Source organism: Pholcus phalangioides, unplaced genomic scaffold, assembly GCF_987345545.1.
Source record: "Pholcus phalangioides strain wild (caught in Gottingen) unplaced genomic scaffold, Ppha-v1.0 ptg000015l_1, whole genome shotgun sequence".
Classification (NCBI taxonomy): domain Eukaryota; kingdom Metazoa; phylum Arthropoda; class Arachnida; order Araneae; family Pholcidae; genus Pholcus; species Pholcus phalangioides.
The window spans coordinates 5,150,657-5,171,313 of NW_028301608.1; the positions used below are offsets into that span (position 1 = coordinate 5,150,657).

The window sequence follows — 20,657 nt, forward strand, 5'->3', positions numbered from 1 at the left end:
TGAGAAAGATACATTACACGTGTGCGGGGGGGGGGGGATGCCGTGGAGAAGGAGAGAGGAGGAAAAAGCTGAGCAACAACGCCATCGCTATATCTCAGTTCCTCGTTATCTTGTTGAGATATGATGGTGGTGCGAGAACCGAGAGCGGGAAAACACTCACAACTTTATTTCATATGGTTACACAATAAACCTTCGCCACGAGGAAAAAAAGGTTGAAGAAACAGTCAGATAGATTGAATTTATTCCACTGGCGTTTGGACGTAATATTACGTCCGAAATATTATTATATAAGGGCGGCGAAATGTTATTCGCCTCAGGCGGCAGAATTTCGAGCACCGGCCCTGGTGGGGGCCATGCTGACGCGAAGCTCTTGACGTCACTGAAGAAGGTCATCTCACTTACAGCCATTAGATATACTACAAAACAGGGTGGAGATGGCGCATGCGTCGGCCTGCTATATGGCAATGGCTATATAAGTGAGATGACCTCCTGCAATGACGTCACGAGCTTCGCGCGGAGTCCTTCTGCTATAGATGGTGCTGGCTATGCTGCTTCCCTGATATAGTTCTTTCTTTCCCACGCCGCAGGAGGCCGTACCCTAGTGAAACGAAAAAGTGTTCTTGGAGGCTCGCAGGGCCGCAACTAGGGAGATGCAGACAGGTCTGGTGCCCCGGGCTAAAAGAGCGCTGAAATGTGTGCTTGCTCCGGCTGACCAAACATCTAGTTGTGGCCCTGTCCAGACATTAGGCGGAGATAGATAGGGCGGGCAAGATAATGATGATGTAAATTCATATATACATTATATCTGTCGACTCCAACTCTGACGCTGGGGGCCCCCATGGCCCCCGCATCTCCTAGATATTCTAGAAACCTTGCCGCATCTTCGCCCATGCTTCCAGAGAAAAGGTCCTTCCCCTTCAGTCAGTCAGTGCCCTGGTGTAGAGACTTATAACGTTTTCAGTGTGAAATATCTTTGGTAGATGGCGCAACCAGAGGCAAAAGCAAAGTTTCTGTCTGCATTTTTCGGTTTTTATCCTCTTTCGGTGGAAAAAAGAGCGTGTGATCAACAAACAACAATCGCGATTGTTTATCTTCGACCCCGTGCGTTGGTGCAGTTCATATTATTATAGAGACCATGAACTCCTTCAGTTCAGCGAAGATTCTTTTCCCTTTCATCAAAGGTAAACAAATTTCCTGTCAATACAATCTTGGATAAATTATTACTAAGACATACATTTTTTTGCTGTGTTATCCATAGGTGGAGATAGACTTGGAAGTCTGGGGGGGGGGGGGACACGATGATGATGATGATGTCAATTCATATATACATTAGATCAGTTGACTCCACCTTTGATGCTGGAGGGCCCCCCCCACGCCCCCGTATCTCCGCCCATGGTGTTATACAGTGCCGTCTTAACGCGTGGGGCCCCAAGGCAAAAGGGGGCCGCACAAAAATGAGATCTGGTTAAAATTTCTTAGAATTTACCAGGTAGGGCTTTAGGAAAAACCCACTTGGCCCGGCCCCCCTTCCCCACCATGATGCTCTTAAGACGACCTCCTTGCAAAAATCCCCTACATTGAGGAGACAAAAAGTGCTCTAGCAGGGGCAAGGCCGGCCCCCCAAGGGTGGGGCTGAGAGGGCCCCAGAGGAGACAATTACCGCAATTTTTTTTAGGTTTCTTTACATGTTATAAATTCACTAGAGAAGAACCCATGAAATGTCTGACTTGGAGACCAGGTCAGAACCAAGGTCCAAGCCTGCTCCAGGATGTGTGTGTGTGTGTGTGTGTGTGTGTGTGGGGGGGGGCGGCCATGATCAGGGGCTTAACAATGCAACCACATAATTTCTCCTGCCCCATTAATCTGTCCCGGGACCAGTTTCACCACTCATTTCTTACATTGGTAGCCCTGGGCTACATTTGAGGCTCTCTTAGCCTCCACTATCATCATAGCCACCGGAACCTGGGGACTGAGGCTGGTTGAGACCCCCAGTAAAATTTATTGGGGGCATCTCTGAGCTCTCTTAAAAATCAATGAGTATACACACTGCAAGGCACACTCTCCTGCAAAAGGGGGTCGAGTCCCATATACTGGACAATTGGCATTTTTCAGCTCTCTCAATGTTTTTCATGCCTCTGTCATCACTCACTGATGTGGTTACTCACTTTCTCTGTCACTCCCATGCTCCAATATATGTCAATATGGGAGGGGGGGGGGATCGAACCCACCCCAGTTCAGTGAAAACAAAAATGCATTATCGGCATTGGCAGGAGGTGAACATTCAAATACAAATACAACGCCACAACAGGTAAAATGCCCAACAAGGTGGCTGATAAATATGGATGTTATATATTTCAAAAAAAAATACAGCAACCCAATTAAAAATGCAATTAACACAAATTATAAACAATATATACACATGATAAAATATTATAAATGACCATAAAGAATACTTATGGTTGTCATACTAAGTATGGATAGCTTCTTGATTTACCCCAACATGTTTATCGTATTTCTTTTTAAACGTGTCAATTGTGTTACAATTTACTACCTCCGGGGGTAAGCTATTCCATTTATTAACAACCCTATTACAGAAAAATTCCCTGAGACACGATAGCCTTGCATTGTCCCTCACCAATCGATACTGCTGTCGATACTTGTAAAAGCAGTCGATTGGCGGTGTACTAAAAGTTCATGGTCCATCCTATCCATCCCATTGAAAATTTTGAACACTTCGATCATATCTCCTTGACACCTACGTTCATCAAATGTAAACATATTCAGTTCACTATCAATCTGTCCCCCCCCCCCATTTGAGGCGCCTGTATCTGCTAATGCTCTCTAGGTCACTTCCCATGCTCAACCTCTCTAAGTCACTGTTTTGTCACACCCATGCTCGCACACATAAGTGGATTTAATGGTGGCCACAGTGGCTTATTTACAGGAGGTGCTTAGCAAGATATAGCCAAGGACAGCAAGTTCAGTGGGGTGGCAAATTTGAGGAATAAGTGGTCAAAAAACTTAGTAGAATGGAAGCAGGGCAGGAAAATTTGTATATAACCCTCAATAATTTCCCCTCTGCCTAGACAGCAAGGGGTCACTGAATGACCCCTCAGTGTCATTGAGTGACCCAGAGAGTTTACAATCATGTAGTAACCGAAAAGAGTGACTTAGAGAGTGAGCAAGAGCGTGTGCAAGTATATGAAAGCAGTGTGTAAGCATGTGAGTGACCAAAACATTGTGCAAGCATGTGAGTTATCAAAAACTGTGTGCAAGCATGTGAGTGACCAAAACAGTGTATAAGCCTAGGGGGGTCCTGCTAGGATGTGGGGCCATGGCCCCCCCCCTTCATAAATGATACACCATGCCATTCCCAAGAGCTGAGAAGATATGGGAAACATTTATCTGTTTGGGTGTGGTGCAATTTTTTGTGTGAAATTTTGTTTGGAAAAAAAATCCTTAAATTATGTTCATGCAAATACTTTTTCAGGAATGTGAAGTTGCACATAATTATTTGATGACAGTTACGAATGATGTGCAATATTTGATTTGATTCTTTAGGGACCATACCCGGGAAATGTATAGCATCCAGTCGGAAACTGATGACATCATTGCCTGAGACTCATTCCATGCTGCAAAAGACATGTAGAGAATTTGCTGAGAGAGAATTGCAGCCCATTGCTGGAAAAATTGACAAGGAGCATCTATTTCCAGCGGAACAAGTAACAATAGAAAAATAGTCGAAAATCTTTTTTTTTCAAACTTTTCAGGACTGATTCGCTTTTCATATTGATAAAAATATTATCGTAGGCAGGGATCCACCTTCCTTTTCGCAAGGTTATAGAGTAGATTCTGTACTATCTGGCCTAATGTGGCAGAAGGGCAGGCCAGATAACAAAAAATCTGGATAGGCCGGAGTTGTGCAGATGCTCACTTCCTACCCCCATCCCTCATACCATTAAAAAATACTCTTTTTATTTCAAAACCCACTCTTATTTATGTATTCTTCAGTTGAGAACCACAGAGAAAATCAACCAACTTCATACGACTACTACTGTGTCACCGGTAATACTGCGTAACCGGTTCGAACCTGAGTTCTAGTGATGCAAATCAGTCACTATAGAAAGTGACAGAAGAAAATACCGTTATAGGCATACTGTAAATCCTATAGTGACACTCTGCATACCAAGAAAAATATCTTTGTAGAGGAATTATTGTTATATCGAGAGACAGTAGTTTAACACTAGTGTATAGGTCTAGGCATTTCGTTGTAAAGGAATTTATCATTATATTGAGTAGCTTCGTCACAAGGTTTCACTGTAATCAACTAATAGTGTGTATGCCCTTTTAATGAGAGAAATTTTCTAGTTTTATTTAGGGAAGTTATTAAGTGCAGGCTGAGAACTCTGCATAAAAAAATGTTATTCAAAATTTTTGTGATCCGTTCAGTTTTTAAAGAAAAAAAAACCCAGCTCCTTTTATCAGTTTCAAATACCCACCACAGGTTGCATTTCAAAAATTTAAATACTCAGATGACATCTTTTTAAAATAAGATAGCATTATACTATTTCAATTTATTCTTGGATATATATGTTTGGAGGTGTCGCGAGATCGATACCTGATTCGTCCTAGTCAGACACTTTCTTGATGCGGATGTGCAACAGAAATGGCGACATGACCATAGAAAAGATTGCGATTGCAGGGAATCCCCCCATACTGAGTAGTTAGCGCACCAATTCCTTGGTGAGTATAAAGAAGAGGCCACTGTTCAGAACCAGCAGTAAATTGTAAGTCCCGATCTAATCAACCCTTATGTGCAGAAAATGACGGTGATGCAACAAAAATGATCAAGGATCAATTCTTTGATATTGTGAAATTAATGAAATTGATTTTTATAAAACTGGTTGAATGCACATGTTTTAGTTCTTGATCGGTGTTTTTCTTTTCTTTTGCTGAATCAGGTGAAAGAATTGGGAAGGCTAGGACTGATGGCTGTTGCTGTGCCAGAAAGCAATGGAGGAGCTGGTCTCGATTATTTAGCTTATGCCGTCGCTTTAGAAGAAATCAGTCGAGGTTGTGCTTCTACTGGCGTCATAATGAGTGTCAATAATGTAAGAATTCAGATTCATTCTCGTTAAATTTTTATTGTGAGAATTTACTAATTCCTGATTAAAAAAAGAAAGAAAAGAAGTGCAGGGGGTGACACATCTATATATATAAAATTGATTTTCTATGTGTGTGTGTACGTTCTCCATAAAAATCTTCAATTTTTTATTGATCATCACCAAATTTTGCATATATATCAAATGGGAGCCTGGATTGAGCGGTAGACTACTTTAAAAGTTTTTCAGAGCAGGGCAAATGCCCGAGATGGGTAAAAAACTGTCGGCAACTATGGTTTCTGGGCCTCAACAACAGTTTTCGGAAAGTTACCTTGGTTCCCTTGCAATGCGTTTCAGACATGCATATGGCTTTACATTGGTTTGTCGCTTCTTTAATGCTGCCAGTATTATAGTTTATTCCTTTATAATGGCTTGTCACATTTTCAAGCCTCCCAGTAATTGAAGAAAACCCAAACAGTGCCAGCTATTATAGCTAGTAATAAATAAAACAGAAAAGTGGTGAGCGGTTGTAGCAATTTTATATTATAGCTATGAAATAAAAGTATATAGATTGGCAGTTAACATCGACCCTGCACCATGGAGGAAGGAGGATGGAGCTCGAAGGGCTATTATTACCACTAAACCATACACACACCTCGTAAACATTTCTCTGAGGAACTTCTAATGAATTTGTGCATGCCAGAATGCCAAGTGCATAATGTGGAATGCCTGTTATGTGTTTAGGAAGTGCTGCATCTGTATTCCAAATTTAGAAGCAAACCACTTGGTGGTATATTTTTTCTGTTGTATTGTGGGTAAATTTCAAATGTTGATGTGCTGATTATACTCTCTGTAGAGAGAATTTTTTATGGGAGATAATCTCAAAACTGTTTCTTGTTTGGAAAACCACAGAAAACCAACTTTAGCCCAGCTGGCTGGGGTTCCCATGATGAATATCATTATTTCTTTGTTTTTTAAACTATAGACTCACTATGGAGGAACCCAGGAAAAATCTTGGCCTTTGGACCTACCAAAGATCCTTGCCTATGGGCTTGAATCCCGGATGTGGGGGCCATGTGGGGATTAATGCAAATTAATTGTGTCAAATATTTTCAATTCACCGATTCTGAATTTTCATTAGTTCTCAGACAATTTCTTTCATTAGGTCCAATTTTAATTGGTTTTGGAAATATTTCTTTCATCAATTTCAAACTTTCTTCCGTTTTTTTTTTGTTAATTTACATTTAATTATGCCAATATTTTTTTTTTGGTATGGATATTTTTCAGTATTCCTGTATGAGTTGTTATAATGTATGAATTGTTGGACGCCTGATTCCCCTTTCCCACCGAATATATAAAATTGGGCTAAAGGACGGCCCGAAATTACATACAGTCGAATCTTGTTATAACGAACTACAAGCAACCAGAGAAATCACTTCGTTATAACAAAATTTTGTTATAAAGGAATTCCAGATTTATGCATTGTTACTATGTAAACTTATCTGGAGGAATTAGAAAAGTGTTCGTTAAATTGAGATTTTCGCTATAAAGGTATTCGTTACAATGGGATTCAACTGTAATGTGCGTATCTGCCCCCTCTATTATTTTTGTGCCGGGGGCCCACGTCTGGTAAAGGCGGCATTAATGCAATGCATAATGTAAACAATGCCAGGATCCGTGCACAATATTGTTCTCTAAATGTCTTTCTGCTAGAATGCACTGTTCAAGGCGATGTGGGGAGGGGGGGGGGAAGCTGCCACACAATGACTATTTGTCTCAACATATTCTGTCACATGGTACATGTTTCATGACTGATTACAATCTTTATTTATTTTGTAAATCATCTGCAAAGTTTATACAAAGATTCTTTGAGTATCCGAAAGGGTGGTCCATAGCTGTAAAATATTGGAAATGGAATGATTAAGTCAGATTAAGTCAGTAAAACCCCTCTTAACGGACACCCCTCAGATTCGGTCACCCCCTCTTTTACAGCCAAATTATAATTTCTCATATAATAAAAGTATACATTTCAAACCCCTTATTAATGGTCACCCCTTCTTTTATAGAGAAATTTTTTTATCCCACCAGTGTCTACAAAACCGAGGTTTTACTGTATATCCAAAGAGGAAAATAAAACAATTTAGGGAATAAATGTAAATAACTCTAAAATCTACAGGGGCCATCTTAATAGCACTATGAAACCTCGTGGGCTGCAGGAGTTTCCTCGGGAAGGCATGAGAGCTTCTGAAATTTTACAAGTAATAACTCCCTTGATTAAAAAAGAAAAAAAAGGACATATTCAAATTTTGAGCATGTTGTTACAGTGAAAACTTTGAGTTCCCCTGGTGGAGATAGCCATAAGCAAGAATAGACTTGCATTATAATTATGGTATCAATACATATATACACATTTAAAAAAGTCGCCCGCAAAAATCTTTGATGTTGAAGGGGGAGCACTGCCCCCCTCCCATGACTCTGGTTTATAACGAGGAGTATTTGTAATGGGAATGTTTTGCATTATAGTGAGCTTTCATAGAGATGTGAGGTGAGAATATTCTGAGAGTATTCTCCTGGATGTAAAAATTGGAAAATAATCGAGAATATTCATTTTTCTTTTTAAATAATTTAAATTTTTTTACTAATTTTGTTTATATTGTGAAATATAAATCAGTTTTCATTACCTGAAACATTTACAACAAAACAATTTTTGGTATAATCACTCCCCAATGACAACTTTTAGGTCAAGAATATTCTCAGAATATTCTTCAGGTCATGATGAGAGGTTTTAAAAGTTTGGTTACGAAGATTTTGGAAACCATTAAATTAAAACATTAAAAAATTATTTTAAAATTAGATAAATTTTCAGAAATAAGTTCACAACAAATCAAAGTTGATTGATAAAGGAAGCAATTATTATACAATCACCTTCATTCTAAGAAGATACAGAACTGTTGTTTTTTCAATGCACATACACTGAAATTCTGTATCACTCACATTTCTTTAAAAGTTGTGCAATTCAGCCCCATGTTGGTTTAATTTTCTTGCTTTCAAACTTTAATATCCCGTCTACAAACTTCAATATACCCATCGTCTTGACGGGAAGAGAGACAGGGAGATTCTCTGGAACTACTATTATAAATTACTAGAGAATATTTTTATCAAAAATAATAATAATTATTCTCAAGTTATTTATTGATATTATTTATTATAATACATGTTATTACATATATTCTTGATAATACTCTCTAGAAAGATTTCGGTAACTGAAGAATATTCTCATCGAGGAGAATATTCTCTGGAAGGACTATTATTAATAACTTCAGAATAATTCTTACTATTTTCTATAAGAATATTCCCCAGTAATTTATGAAAATAGTCCTTCCAGAGAATATTCTCAAGGATATTATATGTAACTATAACTTGATGAGAATAAGAGGAGAATATTCTCATCAAGAACTTATAAGAATATTGTGAAGTTATTTATAATAGTAGTCCTAGCAGAGAATATTCTTGAATATTCTCCTCACTGAGAATATTCTCTGAAAGATTATTCTTGAGAATTTTACATCTCTAAGCTTTCACTATGTCAGACTTCTATACTATAGTTAGTATTATATGGGAACCTTCCCTCACCAGAATTTCAAAAGAGTATTGTGCACATTGGGGTGCAATGATTTTTTCTAGCTTTTTGTGTAATTATCTTGATATACTGAAAGTGATGTTAATAGAAATTCATTTGTGCATTTTTCTAGTCTTTGTACACTGGCCCGATTCAAGCGTTTGGAAATCAGTCCCAGAAAGAAGAATTTCTCACTCCATTTGCAAATGGGGGTAAAATAGGATGTTTTGCTCTCAGTGAACCTGGTATGAACTAAATCTTTATAGTGACTGAAAATAATTATATTATAGACAATTAAAATTGTAGTGTAAAGTACAATTGTATTTTTATGTACAATTAATTGTATGTTGACATCAATGTATTTATTTTGGTATCGTAAAAAGTAAATAATATTGTAATCAATGTATATTCATGCTTAATATGTGCGAATACTTAATTTTGAATCAATCAAAAAAATTTAGGAAATGGAAGTGATGCTGGAGCTGCTTCAACAACTGCTAAACTTAATGGTGATCATTGGGTGCTGAATGGCACAAAAGCATGGATTACGAATGGATATGAAGCAGATGCTGCTGTTGTAAGTCTGTTATTTTAATATTTCCATAAAAAACGCATGTATAAATACAGTGAAATATCACAATCCACTTTTGACAAAAATGAGTATTCATTCCATTACAATTCAGGAGAACATTTTATACTGAAGTTTAACTATTAGTGCATTGAATATGTAATTTCAAATGAATAGTAATCTCAAACAGCAAACGTGAAAAAATTTAAAATAATAATATGCATGTCTCTGCTTAACACTCGGTTTATAGAAGTTGAGAGGTGATCTCAAAATTTAAATTTTGCAAAATGATAGAAATAAATCACTATGTTTTTTTATGCGCAACTCTATAAAACAGAAACCTGTCCAGAATGAAAACTAATTTCAGTCTCATTACCTTCCGTTTTATACAGGTTTCACTGTACATGATTTTTTGTTAAAAAATTAAAATTTACGCTGAAACTTCTGTAGCGTGCATTTTCGTTGTTTTATCTATAAATGTCTTAAATATTTAGTTCTGTTATTGTGCATTAATATTGTTGCAGAAATTATTCACAAATGTGTAAAGCCTCGCAATTCATATTAAATCAGGTTTACTATGACAATACTGTTTGCAGTAGTGATGAATGAGGGGTTATAGGAGTGAAAGCTTGAATATTTCTTGTTATTGTGAAATGAAGAAAGGGAATAAAAACCCTAGGGGGAAGGTATCTTGGTAGCCACAGTGAGAAAAATACCTACCAATTAGGGGGGGGGGGGATAGAATATTGAATCATTATTAATATGTAAGCATATTTATCTGGATTTTTTTTGTATTAAAGTATCATTTAATTTGTGCATGCAACAATAATATGAAAGCTCCAAAAATTTAATAAAAAACAAACGTGTTCATAACAGAAGCCAAAGGCTAGACACAACCCCAGAAATATCTGCTACACATTAAAATTCAAGATTTGAAGTTTCTTTTCTTAACGAAAGCGTTATGCTAATACGATGATTGAAATATATGCTACATATAAACCACATTTGTTCCATATTTCTATTTTATTTGTGGTTTCAGTATTATTATTTTTTTAAATTTTTGTTTCCAGGTGTTTGCTACAACTGACAAATCAAAGAAACACAAAGGTATAAGTGCCTTTATCGTGCCAAAAAACATTCCTGGTTTTTCTTTAGGTAAAAAAGAGGACAAATTGGGAATCAGAGGATCCTCCACCTGCTCTCTTATATTTGAAGACTGCAAAATACCAAAAGGGAACCTGTTGGGTCAACCTGGAGAAGGTTTCAAAATAGCCATGGTGAGTTTTTGCTCTCTAAGCAAAATCGGCCCATTCAAGAGCATAGCCAGAAGGGTATTTCATTGACAGTCTTCCAGAAATTCCAGAATTCTTTGAGAGGAACTACTTAACCATACATTCCACTTTGTAAACATTTCCGTGGGGAATTTCTAGTGAATTTGCACATGCCAGAATGTTTTATGCATGTGTGGGGCCCTTGTATTTGTATGTATTTATGTATTCAGTATCATGTGTTTTGTGTTCTACTGGTGTTTCTGCCATATAACTTCAATTACAGAAGTGAAAGTGGCAGATGCCTGCGTTTATGTGTTATGTAAGTATCATGTTAGAGGTTTACCTGCTATCTGCGGGTAGAGAATTTTTCATATCCATCCCTGATCATTAATTTTTTTTAAAGTTTCCAAGATTTTTTGCATTTTTGATACTCAAAAAATACATTACATTATAACATAAATGTTATCGAATCTTTATTTTTTGATTTTTTTTTCGAATTTCCAATGTTTTTTTTTGTGAAGAAATAATTCACTTTGTTCAAATTTATTCAGCCAAGATGATTTAGTGTAAATTCATCTTCACATTGTTGTGAAGAGCATTTTCCCATGAGTATTTTTAATTTCTTGAATGAATCAGACTTGAGCACTTTTTTTTCTTCGCTTTCACCTGCCGATCCAGGCCTGTCTTCCTGTTTCAACTTCTTTTTTTGATATCCTGTATATCAAACTGTCACAAAAAATTGTTTCTCTTGATGCTTAGATGAATACCAAAAAAAAAACCAAAAAAAAAACACCACCATGTGATCAGTTTTGGCCAATAGGCATTAAGTAGAAAACATCTTTAGGTGTGACTCTTGATAATGTCACTCTGTGGGGTGTCTTTCAAGTATAAGGATCAGTCGAGTAGTTGCCCATTAATCTTTAATTTTCTTGGTTTGAAAAATTAACTAAATAGAATACAAAGGTATATTTCACCATAGAGGCCTTGGACAGGAGGTGGGTTGTCTATTTGATTGATGGATTTTTTTGTTATATTGATTGTAGTGAATTTTTTGAGTATTTGATTAAAAGTTAATATTGCGACACAAAACGTGTAGATGTTTTCTATGAGTATAGTTCATTTTATTTTAGTTAAAACAAATGTTATGATTCGCCTCGCACATACAGTTTTTTTCCAGAATTTTATTACCAAATTTTATGTAATAAATCACACTTTTCTTGGAGTAACTTTTTCCTGGAAGCCATCTTACAAACTTATTGAAAATTCGACTTTAAGTGCTGCCCTCTGATAAAAGCCCCAAAGTTCATATTAACCATGTTTCTAATTTAAAACTTACACAATTCTTCGAGCCAGGGCTTAACTTATTGAGGGCAAAAGAAAAACTTCTACAGTGAGGAAAAAGTAACACATACATTTGTGACACCAGAGTTATTAAGAGGAACTTACTGCTGTAGGTTGCTTTATTACTATACATACTGTCTACACAAAAGTTCCTGGAGCTGTAAAAAATAAATGTTTGATAAAATCTGAACATCCCCTGTCAGTCTCTGACATGGGACACTCATATTCATAGTGTGTTCATAAAGTTCATGAAATGCTTTGGAAAATTAATTTTTCATGACTTTGTTCATATCTGGTCACAGTGCTGAACATAGCCAAATCTTGACTTCCTTCATTTTTGGTTGGGACACAAAAAAGTCTGCAGGCGACATGCTTATTTGTTCTGGTAGATTTGTATGGCAATGAGTGCATGCAAATGTATTGTGTGGCTAAAATAAATTCACAATATGAAGTACTGTATCTATTGTGGAAGCCCCCAGAAGATGTTTCATGACCTTATGAGTTGTTTCTATTGGGTTTGATTGGAGTCAGCAACACTGTGTGTGAATCAACAAAATAAAGTCAGAAGGGTCTCCAGCATACTTAATGACTATACAGTCAATTCCCGTTTTAACAAATACCATTTCAGCAAAAATTTTGTTTTAACGGAAACTTTTCTAATTCCTCAGATAAGTTCTCAAAACAACAATGTAAAGAACAATGTAAAAATCTGGAACGTCTTTATGACGAAATTTCGTTATTACAAAGTTATTTCTCTGGTCTCTTAGAGTTTGTCATAATGGGATTCGACTGTATTTTTCCATCAATAGACATTTTCTTTCATGATGACATGACCCAGGATGAAAATTTTGGGATCTTAAACTGCAAGAAAATGGTTGAAAAGCTTCTAGGTATTTAGATTGGCCTCGACTTAAGTCTGATTGAGATCCAATAGAGTTTAGTAGATTGGAATCTGGGGAGTTGCTAATTTTTTCCTTGATCCATCAAAGATCTTGGTGACAAAATGATGAAATTAGGCTAGAAATAAGTGTTGAGATATTGCATGACCTCATAAAAAATGATGTCGCAATGGTTGTTTGCTAAAGGGAAGGAGGGTTTCAACAAAGTATTGGGGTATGCAACTTTTTTCTGCTCAGGCAGTGTATGAGTATAACCAAGTGAAAATATACGGACTTTTTTCTATAATTTAGTATATTCTAATTCATCTTCTGCAACTATTCACAGTGTATCTTGAAGGTTTTAGACTCTTCTATGAAGCTAGGCTGGAAGAGATTTCAACAGTGAGATATGTTTGGTTTCAGAGTTTTGGCATTCATTCAGAATGTTCGTGAATGCTGTCTCCCCACTTATTTGAATAATTTTATACATATATGCGGGGGGGGGGGGACATCAAGGGTTTCCATTATGCTGTTGGTTTAATTACTTATGATTGATGTATCCTACAATTTTTAAAATGATCTTTATTACACTTAATTATTATTTCAGTTGACTTAATTTCATTATTTTTAGCTTTTGTAGTGTGTTAAATATTTTGTATTATTATTGTTACAGAAATCTCTAGATGCTGGTAGAATTGGCATCGCTGGCCAAGCTCTTGGAATAGCTCAAGTGAGTGATAAAATGAAAATTGCACTTATGATTTGCTTAAAATTATGTGAACATTTTTAAGAAAATTTGAATATTTATATTTCTATATATATATATATATATATATATATATATAAAAGCTATGAATGTTTAAATAAAATCAAATGTCAATTGGCTCTCTGCTAATTTTGGTTGACAGTTTCAAAAATGTAAATGTCTTTGATCTGAATGTTTTGTATCCTTCCTTTTATTCATGAGTATGTGCATATTTTTATTGTATAATACAGGGTGATTAAAAAGTTACCCCAAAACTTACACAACCCCTTATGAAATATTCAATTTTTGAAATTCTGATTACACTGCTCGACAAAAATATATATTTTTCATGTTTGTAACCCTTTAAGCAGCTTAAAAATTTTTTCTTGATCCGCAATTGTAATTGCCACATTTAAAATTGTAAAACCTTCACAAATTGCCACCTATTTTAAACAATAATATTTTCTTCTGATTATGAGCTGATAATTCTTCTCCCTCCCAACAAGAAAATTGACTCCACCCATAGCTTTTTTATTTCTCTCACTATAATACAAAAACACCTGCCATGATGTGTTTGGCTTTCTAGGAAGAGAAATATTTTTTTTTGTTGGGAAAAAAATATTTTTGTATTATTTATACTGAGCGTATATTTCTTTTTCTTACTTCTTCTCTTATCTAACCTTGAACAAGAGGCGACTCCCACTGGCATTTGATTTATTGGAAGAGGGGGATGGGAAAACAGATTTTATTGTAAAAACAACTTCAACATGTTTTTAGAAGCCAAGATATTTCAGGGTGGCTGAAATAAAGCAGATCAAGTTTGATGAGATATTTTGGGATTGCAGCTGAAAGTATTAAGGAAATTTTAATGGGTTTTTGTGGTATATATGGAGGCTGCCGATTTCAAAACTGGTGTTGGTTTTGCATAATTGGCTCTAGTTTTTGAGACTACAACAAATGCATACTCTCAAGAACGTGTGATATTTACGCTGGTTATTGTATTACCATTGAAATTAAATTTTTCCTTTATCTTAAAAACTAGAGCCAATCTAACAAAACCATTGCCAGATTCGAAATCAGCACTCCACAATCACCTTAAAATCAATGAAACATCTTTGAGAACAAAATCAGTGTTGAGCAGTGTTGTTGATTGTGAATACAATTTTTTAATGAATGGCAGCACTGTTCCATTCAGAATTGAAAATATTTTTTTTTTCATTTTCCATTCCATGTATACTGATACTCTCAGTACTTTTAAGTTTGTTATGTGGTCAAGCAATATTTTTCAACTCATTCATTTGATATATATTGAGGCATTCAATAATGAATTTTCTAATGTTTTTGCACCAAACAATCTTCCAATCAGTATCTTATTTTCTAGAAGCTAGACACATTGGAGACCGGAGAAGTGGGAATTATTCTTGTATTTGTATTAGCAAGAAATTCCTGAAATGAAGAGCAAAACTTTGAAGTCATTTTCAAAGAGTGTAAGAAAGTTTTCATCACGGATGGATTTGCCATATGGGACTGCTTACAGAACTAAATAAATCAGAGTTTAGCATGTTTATATTTTGTGCCAGAAGCAAAAGCTCATGGTCAAATTAAATATTTAAGTTATTGTCAATGGCTAAGATTGTGTTCATTGACGAAAATGACACCATAAAACTTGATTGCATGTTCCTTACTGATAGAGCCTGGTTTTATCTGAAGCTGGGTTCACACAAGCCCCCGTTACACGATTCTGAGCTGTGCAAAATCGGTTTTGGAGGAGTGGCTACGTAAATTCAAACATTAAAATATTCTATTTACACTGGTTTTCTATTTCAAACCGATTTTTCTTCAGGTTGAAGCTGTGTAGCACTGCATGGGTGTAGAGATCTGGCTTAACAAGTACAGTCAAACCTCATTAGTGCGTTACCCGGTTAACACATAACTCCGCTTACCAAGTCACTTTTTGGAAGTCCCAATTGTCCTCGGGCAGGAATTGGCACAGCTATGGCTTACTCTGTTTAACGAGTCACTCCGCTTACTAAGTCATATTTTTGCTCTCCCAAGAGTGACATATTAACGAGGTTTGACTGTACATTCATAGTTGAATCACCAGAATTTGGTCACTGAAAATTGTGTTGCTCGTATTCAAAAGTAGAATTCAATCAACGATTGCAAATGTGCGCTCGAATCATAATCAAAGTGGCTACAAACCTGGTAAAAAGAATTCTTGCTTGTTTTCACAAAAAAAGTTTACATGAATTAGTGTTTTGAAATTTTCACGTCAATGTTGTTTTTGTATCCACAAATGTTGGTTCACTGGAAAAAGTAATAGTTTTTGGTTTATTTTTTTCCAGCATTTCATAAAGGAAATATTTCGTGCGTTGCGTGACTTTTGTATCACCCTGTATATATGAACCGAGTACATATATATGTAATGATAAATCTATTGATTATTCATAATTCAAAGGTTTTTAACAGCTGGTTGATGCAAAAATATATTTAGGAAAGATAGATAGATTTAGAAAGAGAGAATTTAACTCCCCACAAGGGCAGTTGAATTTTCTCAATTGCTGCTTCTCTCATGTTTATCAAGTTATAATTGCTGGTTATTATGCATAATCACAGACTATTTTGGTAAGTTTGGAAAATTTTACGAATGTATCACATTTACTGGTAATTATCCCCAGCTTATAGTGGTGAATATGCGAATTTTCACTAAATTACTCAACTTATATTTAACATTTTGCTCAAATTTCAGTCTTGGATAATGGATTCGATTGGTGATGTTGACTATGTTTTAAAAATGTTGATAAATGTGAAAAAAGCTAGCTAGCATTACAAGACTGATAAGTGATATGTTTTTATTCTTATAACACTTATTTTAATTTAATTTAATTTTTATGTTGAAATATCAGCAGTGCACCCATCACGTGTGGCAGAAACTGATAAGTGGTCAAATTTAAGCGACATTTCCATAAGATTTTCTGAATATTTATCATACCTACCAGTCATCCACGAATAACAACTTTATAATCGCCAGCAAAAGTGAAAAAAATAACTTTTACCAAACTTACTGAGACAATCTGTGATTATCTATAATTACCAATTTATCACATTTAACATAGCATATGTTACAGCATGGCCAATAAAATAATTGAATTTTATTATAATTGCCCCAGTGAAATCATAAAATCCCAAAAAATATTCCATAAATATTTTATATATCATCAATAAATAAATGCACAATATACATTGATAATAATTTGACAATAGATAATGAAAAAAAAAGATTAAATCATAAAAGCTCAATATGGAAAGCATTTTCACATGAACTTGCTGTGGTTTATGCAATTATTAAATATTGTATTTGGCTACATAAAATTTTGTTGTTCGAATGGTTGAAGAAGGAACGTAAAGGTTGAAAAGTTTCATTATTGATCTCTCATTGGCTTTCTCCAGGTAATTTATTTCAAATGTGGAAATAATAATATTTACTGATTGTGTAATTTGGTTTTAGGCTTCTTTAGACTGTGCCATTCACTATTCTGCCAAACGAGAGGCATTTGGTTCTCCAATTATGAAGCTCCAATCTATTCAGGTGAACCGTTTAATTTCCATTTGAAATACAATTTTAAATTCAGCACCAAACATTTTAACACCTTTTTTTTAAATACCTTTAATATGTTTTAGTTTTTACCTATAATTTTTATTCCACTTATACCTATACTTGAAAATTATGGGTTTTCTCTCATCCCTTGGAATCATAGTCCCCATTACATTATTCATTTCTTTCAGTTTCCCCCGTATATATATATGCCCTAATTTTATGAAATTAAAATTTTGTGTATTTAGGAGAAAATTTTTCTGAATGTTATACCGAGGTGTGAACTCGGAAAGAAAAGTTTACTTGTCTCCGCCAGGATTAAACCCAGTCCTCTGCAATCTGGATAAGCGCTCTATCCATATACATCAGTGGTTCTCAAACTCCTGTCACCTGCAGCTCCATTGCCCGATTCATGGCTCATCGAAAGCTCCCCAGAATAGTTTAGGTAGATAAAAGACCAAAAGATTTTATTAAATTCTTTTATAAAACATAAATAATTTATAAAAGACCCACTTCAAAGCATAAATAGGCACACAAATGAATATCCTCAGTGTACTGCGACTTCCCCCCTCCCACCAGGAGCAGTGACGTACACCTCAAGAAACACTGATACACATACTATATAAGAGACAGGGTCATTCCTTCCTTCAAGGAACGGTCATGTTTCTTGTGGTGCATATTGATTGCAAGAAGACTAGGTTTGATTCTTGTTGAAGACTAAGTAGACGTTTCTTTCCGAGTTCACACCTCAGCATATTATCCAGAACAAGTCTTTCCTTCATACGAATGGGCTGAGAAAAAATCTAAAAAAAATCATCTTGATCTCGTTGTAGATGAAGCTGGCAGATATGGAATTAAGACTTCAAAGCGCCCGCTTGTTAACATGGAAAGCAGCCATGCTCAAAGATGCTGGAGAGAAATTTACGAAGGTAATAGATTTGAAATATTTCTTAATGAACTTTGCAATTGTGATTATTTGTGATTGGATATTGTTGGTTTTTTTTTTGAGAAAAATATACTTGTGAAAATTAGGCCCGGCATGTTGTAAAATCAAAAAAAAAGTTTTTCTTTCAATATTATTTTTCCCATTTGCAATTCACAATTCATGGTTATAAGTTGAATTTTTCTGATTGAAATACTTGTCTGGATAGCAATAGTAAAAATAGGCTCTGTCTGAATGATTGATGTGAATATAATTAATGCATCACTTGAATAACGTTTCACGAAACTATGAAATTTTTAAGTTATGGTACACACACCTGTTTTTTTTGACAAAGATATAACTGCTGGAACAACACAGTAAATATTTATTTCGAAGGGAAAGTTTCATATTTTTTACAACATAACTATCCATATGTATGCAACATTATATTTCTCGAATGATTTTCAGGATTAAAATAATGTAATGTTACCCTTTTGAATTTTCATAAAAACATCTTGATTGAGTATGGATGTCTTAAGTCCCAGTTTACCTAAGTATTTATTTTAATGCTCTCACCCGAGTAGACAAAATTATTAAAAAAATACATAAGATTCACCCAGGCCTTCTGTCCTGGACTCCTATCAACCTTTCCTCCCCCCACCTCTTATAGAAGTCTACTTGGTAAAGAGACACAAATACAGTCTTTCATATAACCTTACAGAACAGCAGTTCATGGGTGGACTTTAAGTCTTGGGGAAAGGGGTCACGGTGATGATGTCAATTCATATACAGTTGGGCACCAAGCTCGCTTTTAGCGAGAGTCTGGATTAAACGAACAAATTAATGAATTTTGTTTGGCACAATGCTATTTGTATGACAGTTCTACCACTTTTAATGAGCAGGAATTGAACTGATTAGAAATAATAAAAGTACACTCCATTCCATTCTAGTGAGTGCAGATTGTATGATATGATGTGTGTGTGTTAATTTTTATACTAAATTTGTGGAATTTTTTTCCAGCTCATCTGAAAAATTGAAATTGTTTTTCTTCTTACAGGAAGCTGCATTAGCTAAATTAGCTGCATCTGAAGCTGCAACATTTGTATCACACCAGGTTTGTTTGCCATCAGCCATACTTTTACTCCTGTTTATTGTAGGAAAAATATTTTTTATGTAATGAATAAACTTAACATTATTTTATTTTAAATAAATCTGTGTCTCTCTGTTCAGGGCAATCAAAAAAATCTGAGAACCACTGCAGTACTTTCTTCATATGGAAAAAAGGCAGACCTGTCATTTAGGGGGAGTTTGGTGGGGGGCCTTTAAAAATACAATAGAACTAGACAAATTCTTTGCCCTCCCCCCCTTGGAAAAAGTTGAAATGATAGTCCTGAAAAAGAGTATAAATTTTTAAACACTATCTCTTGCCCTTTGTTGTCGAAACGAGAACAAAAAGCTGCCTACACCTACTGGCAGTTGATCTGATAGGTTGGGAGGGGGCAATGGAAAACATGTTCTTAGGAAAAGCCGAATTTAAAAAACTCTTTGGGCTTGTTATTTTAGCTATGATGAGGGGCTTGATTTCTTGAATATGTTTACATTGGAACAACACAGGTTTGTCAGAGGATATGATCAAAGTGCTCAAAATTTTCAACGGGATGGATGATGAATTATTCATACACCGTCAATTGACTGCTTTGACAAGGGGACACCAGTATCAATTTGTAAGGGACAATTCTAATTTGCGTGTCACAGGGAATTTTTTCTAATAGGGTTGTTAATAAATGAAATAGTTTACCCTGGAGGTATTAAATTCTAAAATAATTGACACGTTTAAAAAGAAATGTGATAAACATGTTGGGGTAAATCGAGAAGCTATCCATACTTAAAATAAAACAACCATAAATATATTTCATCCACAGGGTATATATTTTTTATCACGTGTATATATATATAGTTTTAGTTTTTGTAATTGCATTTATAACTGGGGGTTGCTGTATTTTAGAAATATATATGACATCCATTTTTGTTATGGCCATATTGTTTTTTCAGCCACCTCGTTGGGCATTTTACCTGTTGTGGTCTTGCATTTGTATTTGATTTTAGTGACTCAACAAGCAGTTCACCTAGAATAATTTTAGGTTTATAATTTGGTATCATTCTTTATATTGACTAATTGAACCTTTTTATTTCAGGCCATTCAGATTTTGGGTGGAATGGGATATGTGTCAGACATGCCAGCTGAAAGGCATTACAGAGATGCGCGAATTACTGAAATATATGAAGGAACAAGTGAAATACAGCGCCTTGTTATAGCTAACAATCTAATCAAAGAGTATGGTCTCAGTTGAATAGATACACACACTTTCTGAAAAAAATTTGTTATGAAAGAAAACATGAAAAAGTAAAAAAAAAAACTGCACCAGTGTTCAATCTTCTATTTTTTATAAAAATGATTTTTTTATGAATTAAAATTTATCGAAATTAAATTGATTTTTGAATAATTTTGTATTTTTACGTCATTATTTGTCTTAATAAAAAGTTGGGTTCAATGGTAATTCACCAACCACCCCCCCCCCTCATCCTCAATTTACTAAGATACACTGCATTGAAGGC

The 20,657-nt window shown here is 35.2% G+C and overlaps 1 protein-coding gene across 1 annotated transcript; it reads left to right on the forward strand.

Moving 5' to 3' along the window:
- Positions 1 to 848: 848 nt before the first annotated feature.
- Positions 849 to 20,545, forward strand: LOC149075308 (short-chain specific acyl-CoA dehydrogenase, mitochondrial-like). Its single transcript, XM_089242657.1, has 11 exons — positions 849 to 1,181; positions 3,562 to 3,722; positions 4,962 to 5,111; positions 8,855 to 8,966; positions 9,183 to 9,298; positions 10,360 to 10,566; positions 13,453 to 13,509; positions 17,033 to 17,113; positions 17,953 to 18,048; positions 19,099 to 19,155; positions 20,237 to 20,545. Exons 1-11 carry the CDS (start codon positions 1,136 to 1,138, stop codon positions 20,390 to 20,392), a joined length of 1,239 nt encoding a protein of 412 aa, XP_089098783.1. The 5' UTR covers positions 849 to 1,135; the 3' UTR covers positions 20,393 to 20,545.
- Positions 20,546 to 20,657: the final 112 nt, after the last annotated feature.

What these genes read in the sequence shown, in the direction of transcription:
- LOC149075308 (XM_089242657.1), top strand. Translation starts at nt 1,136, where the DNA reads ATGAACTCCTTCAGTTCAGCGAAGATTCTTTTCCCTTTCATCAAAG. An exon ending in TTTTGCTCTCAGTGAACCTG is followed by an intron (nt 8,967 to 9,182) that starts GTATGAACTAAA and finishes AAAAAAATTTAG; the next exon opens with GAAATGGAAGTGATGCTGGA. An exon ending in TGAAGCTCCAATCTATTCAG is followed by an intron (nt 17,114 to 17,952) that starts GTGAACCGTTTA and finishes ATCTCGTTGTAG; the next exon opens with ATGAAGCTGGCAGATATGGA.